General features: G+C 44.8%; 1 protein-coding gene across 1 annotated transcript in view; it reads left to right on the top strand.

Annotated features, from left to right (window-relative positions):
* Positions 1-12046, top strand: part of LOC146812454 (piezo-type mechanosensitive ion channel component 2-like) — a 711007-nt gene that overhangs the window by 294776 nt on the left and 404185 nt on the right. The window contains exon 21 of the mRNA XM_085619448.1: positions 11517-11663. Coding sequence (XP_085475574.1) covers positions 11517-11663 — 147 coding nt within the window. The remainder of the gene's footprint in view (positions 1-11516; positions 11664-12046) is intronic.

The raw sequence follows: 12046 nt of genomic DNA, 5'->3' as shown, positions 1-12046 counted from the left end.
TATCTGAATACATTACTAGATACTTTATTTTAAGCGACCCAATATCAGCCTGCATCTTTACTGACTTTAAAGACATAAAGACTTCTTTAAAGTAAAACTAACAACCCCATTATTTGTTGTACCCCTTTTGCATCCCATCACAAAGTGTAATGGTAGAACCCCTTTCAGAGGGCACTGGGCACACAGAGGCTATTGGGCCCAGCCGTGGTGGTTGATGCATTTTACTACTTATGTCCCAGGGTCCGACCTTCTATGGATCCTGAGCAATTTTGCCAAATACTCCATCTGAACTTAACTCTCAGTGGTAGCTGTGGACGAGCAGTCAAAGACTCCCTCATGGTGGGGAAATATAGATACAGATAAGTGAACCCAACTCATCCCTCAAAGTGTACGCAGTGCTGTCAATAAATCAATATCCAGTAATACACACTTTTATAGGAAAAAAAATATTTAATTTCTAACTCAGCACATGCAAAGATATAATGACTTTTGTAAGCAATAACTCCCCTTGAGGTTGGGTTTTTAGTTTTTTTCAGGCAAATCACTGTACTACCCTCTTCAGTGTAATGTGGTTGGGGTTATTCCCCAATTACTGGTGGTCGCATCCAGGGAATGCTCACTAGTAGGTCCTGCTCATGAGTGCCCCTTTGACTCTTAGGAATTAGTCAAAAGTGTCTAGGGTGCCTCAGCACCTTCAGCAGCGAATCCCACGGGGCCTCACAGGCCCAGTTCAAGTCTTACACACTCCCACAGCAGGGAAGCGTTTGGTGTGGCCGCAGGTGCCCTGAGCACGAGTACTCGCAAGTTCTGATTCAGCTCGGAGAAGGTCGGCTGCTTGCAGTGCACGCGACAGCACACAGCAGGCAAAGTGTAACGCCCTGAACGTCTCAGGATCGTTTAACAGACACGATAATGAGAACGCAACCACTTGTGAAGGTTTAGTTATTTTAATGAAGGCAAAAATAATACAAGGAATAAACAAAGGTTATAGTCACTGGAATCCTCCAGGCTAAGTACGTTACCAGCCCACAGCACGGATGGTCCTAACCGTCCTCTGCATATACGCCGATCCCGGCGTATGCCAACAGAGGGCAGAAATGAAATGGCCGACAATGCCAATCGGTAGGCTGTGAGGGGCACGAAGAGTGTTGGGGAGAATCGAGGAGTCAGGGAAACACCCAGCCGGGGTCTCTACCTGAAGGGAGCAGCCGCTCAACCTCTTCCTCAGACTGCACCGGGACGCGGAGTCACCTCCTGGTGATGCGTCACCGATACCCCAATCACAAGCAAAGAAGACTGAACCGAGAGCAGCCGCTCGATCGATCCTGTGGACTTCCGAGTCTGTAACGCGGCAAACACCTCCTGGTGTGCGTTACAGCTGGCAGTCCCTGTATCTCTGGTCGGGCTGGGAGTTACGACTCCAACCAGCAAAAGCGCCACTGCGCTTTGACTCAGCCGAGTCAAAAAGCGAAGCTCAATGGTTATCCGGTAGAGCTTCCGGGTCCTTCACAGGTGACGATGGGGCAAGACACGGCCCAGGGAGTAACGACTCGACCTACCTCCGTTCTTGCCTTACTGGAGCACCACTCCGGAACACTGCTCTTCACTAAGCAGGTACGTCCGTTGTGAACACAATATCCGACAGCGTTGTACCTCCCGGTTCCTCCCTTTATAGGGCGTTGTTTTCCTTGAGTTATGTAACAGCTCTCCTGTTTACATAAGGGCGTGTTTTCCTTGAGTTATGTAACAGCTCTCCTGTTTACATAAGGGCGTGTTTTCCTTGAGTTATGTAACAGCTCTCCTGTTTACATAAGGGCGTGTTTTCCTTGAGTTATGTAACAGCTCTCCTGTTTTACATAAGGGCGTGTTTTCCTTGAGTTATGTAACAGCTCTCCTGTTTACATAACCTCTCAACCGCTAAGCATCCTGGGAGATGTAGTCCGTTTTCGCTGGTTACCGTTTTCCTCCCCTCGCATGACAGGAATTCTTGACACAAAGGCTCTCTCTCCTGAACAGCCCTGCTCTGGCATATGGTGTCACTTCAATTAAACAGTTGGGACTTGGCACTCTCCGCACAGCGCTCAATGCAAGGCTCAGTCCACGGCATCCCTCTCCTGGTGATCAGTGCACAGCCAAATCTTCCCTCCTCACATAGAGACTCCCCACTGGACCTTGATCCCACAAATGCTCTCCTCTTCCTCACAGGGAACACTGGTCTTGACAAGCAGGTAGGCACTAGTGCTCTAGGCTTCAGGGCAGGTGGTCTTGGTTTCCCTAGGTGATGTCCCCTCACCCAGCAGGGAGTCCAGCAGGCCTTGGTCCCTAGTCCTGGTCACAGGCAAAAGTCTTGCAGAGCTTCCCGTTCTCACACAGTCCATATGGCTGCTTGGTAGATGACACATTTTGGGGTGTCGTTTATGAGGAACAAGGAGACCCTAGGAGTCAGAAGGGACCGAGGGTGTAATTATTATTATAAAGGAACAGTGGTCCCATTCAATTCGAATAATTTAAAGTGCCACAATTAGTTCAATGAAAAATTGGGTTTTTTATGTTTAGAGACAATGCAAAAATAACTTAAATTGTTTACTGTAAATAGTGAAAAAAATTTAATAAAACAGTGAGTGAGTTGGTGGCAGAGTAATAGGAAATCAGCCGATTTCCGGTACCCAGGCAAGTGATTTTAAAAGGTGACTTTTTGGTGCTCAAAGGTAATTATTATCAAAAAGTCAATAAAACATTTCATACTCCGACATTTCAATTTTGTAATACACTGGAGTTTAGAAATGATTGTCGACGACGTTTCGATCCCTTAACAAGTATCGGGATCTCTTCAGGACAAGGAATTGATAATTAATTGCCTGGGAGAGAGCCTAGTGGGGAGGGGGAGAAAAATTGCAAGGTTAGGAAAGGAGCATAGGAAGAGTAAAGATAAGCGAGAATAGATAAACGGTAACATGCGAGAAGAAGGGATGCAAGGGGGTGGAACAGAATTTAATAAAAACGGGGGGGGCATTTTGGAAACTTACAGTGAGAGGATGACCCAATCAATTAATAACTGTTGCGCAGCCGCGCCAGCCAAAACTAGAGGTCCTAGTGTTGTGGTTCGGAATGGGGTAGAATTGGAGCCTGTGGGGAAAGGGGAGAGTCAATGCGGGAGAGGAGTGAGGGAACGTGGGGTGCAGGGGGAGGAAGGTAGTGCAAGGGCTTACCAGCGATAGAAAACGGGAACCAATTAGGATGAAGCGTCCCGTCAAAAGCCGTCAGAACCTGGGCTCTACGAATGTTAGAATTCCGTGTGGACTGATAGGTGAGCCTGGAGAAAAATTAGGAGGGTTTAGGGGGGATGAGGGAGTGACGGAATAAGTGTGTGAGGGGAGACAAGCGGGTTGCGGCTTACCAGGGGAGCGGCGAAGAGTACGGAGGAATTGGTCCAAAAAGGGCGAATCAGGTCTTGTTAATAAGGCCGGTGGGATTTCCGAGGCAGCCCGGTCGGGCTTGTGGATAGATGCGAAAGCCTACATACTGCGGGGAGAAGGAGAGAATAGTAAGCTAGGAGGTGGTAGGGGTAGGTAGTGTGGATACGGGACAAGAAGAATAACACTCACCGTGGGGCGGAAGTCAAGAATTAAAGCGAAGGAATTGGAAATTAAGTAACGCCGCAGGCCGGATAACCCACGAGGACCTGTGAAATGGAGAGAGGCAATCGGGTGAGAAGGGGCGAGAAATGAGGGGGAAGTGAGGAGTGAGCGAGCGAGTGTGTCTTACCTGGGAAGCTTGCGAGGATCAGGCTAAGCGTCAGGGTGCGGGCTGAGTGAATGGAGCCTCGCTGGGACGGAAGTAACCTGGTGAATTGGGACCGCCCAGTAACTGAAAGCGAAGAGGGCCGAGGTGTGGTGGACTAGGATGGTGGCCATGATGGATTGGTCAAGGAAGATAATAGAGCCAAAGATTACGAAGGTAAACCAGATCGGAAATTAGTAGTAAGGAAAGTAGCGACTCAGGATGAGGAGCAGTAGGGAAGGGAGGAAGGAGGGGATAAGTTAGTATAGTGTGAAATTACTTGAGTTAAAACAGGGGAGTGGAAGGAAGGGGGGGTTTTTGGTTTCGGGGGCATGGGAGGGCCGTAGAGTTGCTCAGTACTTGGTACATAGATTTGGAGAGAAAACACATTACAGTCATTTAACGCATGGTTAAGAGTACACAAGGAGATATTCATGGATTAGAGTAGATTAGACCAGTCCTCAAGTCGGTTCAGACCGGAGTGATGGCTATCACAGCGAATTATCCATTTGAGTTCCTCTTTGTTAAGGACAGATGCAATGTTCATGTTCCTTGTGGACTGTGTGATTACGCTGATCACCTGCCATCTCAAGTCGTCCTCGGTATGATTAAGTTGTGTGAAATGTTCAACAAGAGGAGCGTTAGACGTCTTGCAGCGGATTCTGCTTCTATGTTGGCAAATGCGGATCCTGATTTTCTGCGTCGTTTGTCCCACATAGATTAGATTGCAAGGGCATGTTATGGCATATATAACATTAGTAGTGTTACAATTAGAAAAATTGTTCAAGGTCACGTTAATGTTAGCATGCACGAAGGTTTTAGTATCTAATGTGAGGCAGCAGACACTACAGTTAGTACATTTAAAGTGGCCCACTAGTCGTGGTAGATTGCAAAAGGTTCTCAGGGTAGAGTCCCTGTTTGGTTCTGGAATTGCGGCCCTAACTAGATGATCCTTAATACTTTTGTTTTTTTTAAATGCAAAAATAGGGCACTCTATACGGAGGTCTCCAGCATTCAGTGTAGGCCAGTGTCTCTTGATACATTTTTTCACAATGTTAGAAATAGGTGTAAAGGTGGTGACACATACGAGTTTGTCGTTCTGTTTCTTATCCTTGGGAGTGAGTAGGGTATCCCTCGGGCAGTACCAGGCTCTTTTGAGTGATCTCTTGACTAGTTTGCGTGGGTAACCTCTGTCAGTCAATTTTTTGAGTAGCAAGTTAGCTTCAGAGAAATAGTCTTGTTTAAAGAAGCAATTGCGCCTTATCCGCAAGAATTGTGAGTATGGTAGTGAGTCGCGAAGGGCTCTGGGGTGGTGACTGCTGTATGCCAAGAGAGTGTTTTTCTCAGTGGGTTTACGGTAAAGAGTGGTGTAGAGACCCTCGTTTTGAGCAATGATAGTGAGATCCAGGAAGGCTATTTGTTCTTTACTGCTATTGACGGTAAATTTTAAACCATTGCTGTGATGATTTAGCCAGTTATGGAATTGAGCTAGGTGGTCTGTGTTACTGTTCCATATAAGGAAAATATCATCGATGTAGCGTTTCCATTCTTGTATGTAGGGCCGGAAGGGATTATGGGGGGATAGTATGGTATTGGTTTCCAGCCAATCCATGTACAGTATCGCGAAATTTGGAGCGAAAACTGCGCCCATACTGGTTCCTTTAACTTGTTGGTAAAATGTACCATCAAAAAGGAAGAAATTCTTTGTGAGGCAAATTTTGAGAAGGTGAATGATGAAAGAGGTAGGGACTGAATGAGGTTGTGGCCTAGTATTAAGGGTGGATCTTATTACGTCAATGCCTTCATCATGGGGAATGTTGGTATAGAGTGACTCCACATCGAGGGTGCAAAGGAGATCGCTGAGGGGGTTAAAGGGAAGTCCCTCTACAAAATTTATCATGGCCATGGTATCTTTAATGTAGCAACGAGTGACAGGAACGAAGTCTCTGATAAAGAAATCGATATAGCGACCCAATGGTTCCAAGATTGAGCCACAACCCGACACAATGGGGCGACCCGGGGGGGTGGTGGGGTTCTTATGTATCTTGGGCAGGGTGTAAATTACTGGTGTGCGTGGACTTTTGGTATTGAGAAATTGAAATTCATTCTTGGTCAGAAAGCCTTGGGTTAGGCCTTCTTCAGTGATATCAAGAATGAGTTTTTGAATATCTTTAGTGGGATCAGAGGGCAATCTCAGATAGTGGTCTGTTCTAGAGAGTTGTGTCAGTATGCCCTGTTTGTAGGAGTCAGTGTTTTGGATGACAATTCCTCCTCCCTTATCTGCTGGTTTGATGGTCAGATCATTCATTCTCTTGAGATTCTTCATAGCTTCTTTCTCGGTCAATGAGAGGTTGTAAGGGATGTACCTACGTTGGTGTTCAAGTAGAGCCCAGGTTCTGACGACGTTTCATCCTAATTGGTTCCCGTTTTCTATCGCTGGTAAGCCCTTGCACTACCTTCCTCCCCCTGCACCCCACGTTCCCTCACTCCTCTCCCGCATTGACTCTCCCCTTTCCCCACAGGCTCCAATTCTACCCCATTCCGAACCACAACACTAGGACCTCTAGTTTTGGCTGGCGCGGCTGCGCAACAGTTATTAATTGATTGGGTCATCCTCTCACTGTAAGTTTCCAAAATGCCCCCCCCGTTTTTATTAAATTCTGTTCCACCCCCTTGCATCCCTTCTTCTCGCATGTTACCGTTTATCTATTCTCGCTTATCTTTACTCTTCCTATGCTCCTTTCCTAACCTTGCAATTTTTCTCCCCCTCCCCACTAGGCTCTCTCCCAGGCAATTAATTATCAATTCCTTGTCCTGAAGAGATCCCGATACTTGTTAAGGGATCGAAACGTCGTCGACAATCATTTCTAAACTCCAGTGTATTACAAAATTGAAATGTCGGAGTATGAAATGTTTTATTGACTTTTTGATAATAATTACCTTTGAGCACCAAAAAGTCACCTTTTAAAATCACTTGCCTGGGTACCGGAAATCGGCTGATTTCCTATTACTCTGCCACCAACTCACTCACTGTTTTATTAAATTTTTTTCACTATTTACAGTAAACAATTTAAGTTATTTTTGCATTGTCTCTAAACACCAAAAAAACCCAATTTTTCATTGAACTAATTGTGGCACTTTAAATTATTCGAATTGAATGGGACCACTGTTCCTTTATAATAACATTTTGGGGTGTCAACCTGTCCTACGTTTAGTCCTTTTCCATGCACCAAATGTGATTTTGGGTCTGAGTCTTTGAAGTTTACATTGGGGTGCTGCTTCATTTGAAGTGCACATTTTCCCTTCTCTTCTTCCCTCTTGAAAGGCTGTCTGCCACAGAGGAAAGACTCTGAAGGTGGTAAACCCACTGCACAGTTTAAAGGAGTGACCAGAGTTCACACATGGTTGTCAGCCACAATGAAATGTGAAACAAAAGGTTAAAACAAAGCTCCCAGCCTACTGTTAATGATTCCCTTATCAGCCCCATCTCTTTCCTGAGTTGTGCCCAGCCCCCTTCCTTGTGTTCCATCACTAATCAAAAACCACCCATTTGAAGTGTAGAGGGGGAAGTCTCTTCCTCCCTTCCTTTAGTGTGTGTCCCACCTAGCTCAGATGAATGCAGCCATACACAATTCTGTCTGAGGGGTTTTCCTCTACTCCCCATGTCTTCACCATGCAGACCTGAGATTCTCAAAATGGAACCCAGAGTACTGCATATAATGTGCCATTGCCAGCACACTTGCAATCAGTGTACATACACAGCACACATTCTGTCCAGTACTGTTAACTCCATGCATTCTGCCACTACAGCCGCATATAAATTCAGCACATACAGTCAGCCAGCGCGCACTTCTCAGTACTGTAGCTTGTCTGTATTTTACCAGGGTGAGCTATTTACAAACACACACACTGTTAGCACATACACTCACTATGTGTGTGCTGCACAACACTTTACCCTTCATGTAATGTGCTTCCCACAAGCGCACAAACACCTAGCATATGCTTTAATTGCACACGCACTGCCCAGCACTATATCTCTCCTGTAATGTATTCCTCACAGGCATTCATACACCCAGTACATGCACAAACCACACATATACTGCACAGTACTTCTCTACATTTGTACTGAACCCATCTCAGTTACACATACATCCAGCACAGTCACTACTCCTGCGCTACCCAGCACTCTACATCTACCTGATGAAAGCCAAGGGTGAGTTAAGCATACTCAAAACACAAAAGGAGAGAGTGAATGTAATCCACTGCACATCTTCCCACACTAAAAGTTAAAACCCTACACTAGAAGGACCTGAGTGAATCCTACCTGGTCTTACTACTAGTAAACCCTTACGTAGGCGATACCCGTCATCCAATTCTGTTGTCACAGAAATCAAGAGGTACACCATGCAGGAGCACCTATCATCTGTCCTCACCGAGCTGCATGGTTTTAACTTTTAACTATTTACTATTTGTTAGTCAGAGTCTTTAGGGATCCTTAGCCCTGATTAATGCTCCTGACCAATATAGGTCGACCTATAATAGGGCAGAAACATGTTGGTGATAAGATGATGGTCTGAGCCATTGGGCTCTCATTCCATTGCGTAATTGGGTTTAGATGCACTAGAGGTCACCACTAATAAAGGTGAAAACCCGGTTACTCTTGGTGCTTTTAACTTTACCTCGATCCCGCTGTGTTGTCTAGGAGATTAGCTTATTTAAGAACTCCCTCCATCGAGTTTAGTAGGAGGTTGAGTCTGCCTTGGTGGTATTGACCTACTAGGGTGGGGAGAGGGTAGAGTTTGCCTAAGATGAAGCATGTCACATTATGTGAGCGAACCTTCCTCTTCCAATAAGATTGGTCTTTTTTTGTCCTCTTGGATTTACCCCTATCCACACCAGAATCTTGGTACTTTAGGTATTAGTGATTTGTACCATAATACTGATAAGAAATATTGTTGTAGAAGACCCCATACCTTTATGTGTTTTGAGTTAAGCATACAACTTTGGAACTTTAAAAAAGAGAGTGAGTCTGTGGGCCTCACTCCAGTGTCACAGGGTAAAAAGAACAGTTCATTTCTACTAATCTCAACATGGTATATTGTCACCACCACGCTTGTTCTGCTTAACTCGTGGTGAAGGCTGTAGCCTTCCACCACTATAAGGGTAGAGCTTTGGGCACCCCTCCCAGTCCAACAAGACCGCAAGCCATGGGACAAGTCTATGTCATGGCGCACACGCATGATCCTTGTTTGCCTGTGACAATAAAAATCAGCATTAAGGATCCAGACAACAGTACAGTTAGGCACTCAGGGCAGGAGTGCATGTCTCTTACAACCAGAGGACTTTACCGACCCACCAGTCACGTTAACACCCCGTATCTTTGTAACATTGTTGACTTGTCCTATAATCTTGATTGTGGATAGCATAGCAAAATGCCCCTTGTGGTGTATTTGTGCTAATGCAGGGCAGCCCATCTTGATTGGTAGATCGGAAGCCACCAGCATTTCTAATGCCTTATATGTTTGTCAATCACTGGCTTAGGCCTTTGATAATGACTTAACCTCAGGATTGTCCAATGCTGCACTGATCTTCGTAATGATCCTTTCTGCCATTGGCATTTTGACAATCTAAAATCCATCAAAGTTACCATCCACTTCCTCAGTCATTATTTGTGGTTTTAAATAGTTAAACGTCCAGAACTCCTATGGTGTGATCAGTAATTCCAGTTTTCATACTGGTTGAAAGTCTGTTACATGTAAGGGTTCTAAGTATGTTTCTAACATTACCCTCCACATTGCCATTGTTCCAATGCTTCCCAGGTCAACAGTAACAACACTGGAGGTGGTGATACTTATTCGTATGTCAGCAATACAGTCTATGCTAGGATAGACATAGACTTCCCTGGTTACACGCTATCCTGGGCAGACTTATCCTCGTAAGTCGCTAAGTGCATATACATCTTGTGAGTTGTCCTCTGCAAATGGGCTTGGTGCTTGGTCATGTCGATGTGTGCTTCAGTGCTCCATTCCTCTAGCTCGAACTTAAAGAGTTCAGAATAACAAACTGGTGTGAAGGGCTAACAGCACTGGCTGCGCTTCAACACTCAGGTGACCACAAGCAAAATTGTAAGTTATGGACTTCCTTGATCTACCATTACCATGATGCACTGCTGAGAACTGGGATAAATCTGCAAACAGTGTGCGACTGCACCCATTAGCACAGACAGTATGTAGCCGGGCCACTTTTATCTACGTCCTAAACTTTGGTCAATTAGGTGGTCATGTAGGGAGTTCAAATCTCCTCCCAGAAGCTCCAGCTGAGAGATTGTTTGCCACATTTGTGTGTCTTAGAGAATCATTATCAGTGTTGCATCGGAATTAGCAGTGAATAAATGCTGTTCCACAAAGAATGCAATCCTAACGTGTGTTTCACAACTGTGTGTGTGTGTGTTCACACATCTCATTCTAACTCCTTCAACCAACTCCTGGGCAGTGTGTTTTCACATTAGAATCTGGACTTCATGTCCCTTTAAGTTGTTTTGAAAGATAAAGTTTGCCAACATATATACAGTTTTAAAATCACAAGAAAACATTTTTAAAGTTGCCTTGTTAGAAAATGACGTATCCATTTTGAGCACCAACTAGCACTCACAAGGAGATAGTCAGTTTGCTACACTAGTGTTCACAAGAAAGATCAGGACAATCTTAGAAGTACAGTAGGGCTATTAATCGGGTTCTGGCTGAGACATAGATCGTGTTATTAAAAAAAAAAAAGTTGCACATCTGTAACTTAGGGGAAAAGAAAGTTGTACAGGAACCTACTCATACATTAACTACTTATTCTTTGTTTGTTTTATGCCACTGTGCTGTAGCCAAGCGTCAGAACTACATAAAGCGGCATCATGTGCATCGGCCCTTTAATATGTAGACTATATATGAAAAAGTAATCTCAACAACAGTCTGACACCTGTTCAGAATTTTAAATTACTCTTCATTGCCACGGCTGATGTTTCCAATAGGTCTCGGTTGAAGATTCTCCCTTCTCCATACCTTCAAAGCGTTGTCCTCCTCCTTACCTCAGGCCATGTCTTCACTCTCTTGGGCGGTGCACTTCCTGCAGCCTCAAGCCATCTCCCACCTTCCAGGCAGTTGGCTTTTTCCTCCTTTGTGCCTCAGGGTCCTTAGTCCCCCTCCCCCCCAACTGACCTCCTCCAGTAACTGTTGTTCTTCATGCTAGTTATAATGCTCCAGAACTTTGGAATGGCTTCTGTAATCTCCACAGCGCAGCTAAGAGGTTATTCCTGAAGAATCTGCCATTGCAATATGCAAAGCATAAGATTCCATGTTGGGAACAAGGTGTATTTTCAAGGCTCAATGGTCAATTGGCAAGGACACAATTTTACCAAAAATCTTTGTCAACAGTGTTTAGTCTTTAACATTAAGTGACCTATTTCTCGGTGTCGTTGTAATTTGTGATGGTGAAAGTAATGCAGGATGCACAGCCTCCCTGCCTGCTTGACTGTGCAACTAAAGTGATGTTATCTGTCTTTGTAGTTTTCATGTGTGTGTGTGAAAGAACATGTGTGTGTGTACATGTGTGCTTGTCTGTGAAAGCACACGTTAATTTGTGCATATGTTTGTGTGTGAACAGACACAGACGTGTGTTTTTGTGCATATTGGTGCGGGCATGTGCCACTTGAGTGTTAACCAATACAATACTTCTCTGTCTTTGACTAGAGACTCTACCAGAACGGCACCCTTCCGCAGGACCCAGGTACCAAAGAGCTCCTTCAGAACTCCATCCTTTATGTGGAGCCAGTGGATCCAGCACGCTGGTGTGGAGCGCTCATCAAATGTGTGGAGAACGTCTTACCATGCCTGAAGGTAGAGTGCAAATGATATGTCATGTTACGCAATGCATAGAAACCATGGTGCGCCAGTATAGCACATCTAAGAGCCTAACTTTTCACTTGTGATAAGTTAAAGAGTCTGGTTTCAGCCAAGCTGGAGAGGTGAACTCTCAGATGGTACTAATAATAACTAGATGTTTTTAATGTAATGCTTTGATTGGACTTGGAAGGATGGAAAGCTGGTTTGCCAATTCTAGTATTGAAAGCTGTAATGTGCAGATCACACATTCTTATGTCAGCAGCAAAAAGTGAATTCATAGGTATTTTACAAGCTAGTAAGGGACATAGCTTGGTCCAAAACTAAAAGTTTCATACTCTTGGGAGGTCGAAGTCATGTTCCAGAGAGAGTGTGACTCA

This window comes from Triturus cristatus, chromosome 7 (genome assembly GCF_964204655.1).
Source record: "Triturus cristatus chromosome 7, aTriCri1.1, whole genome shotgun sequence".
Lineage (NCBI taxonomy): Eukaryota > Metazoa > Chordata > Amphibia > Caudata > Salamandridae > Triturus > Triturus cristatus.
Note: the sequence above shows the minus strand (reverse complement) of the source record. Positions and strands in the feature narration are given on the sequence as shown.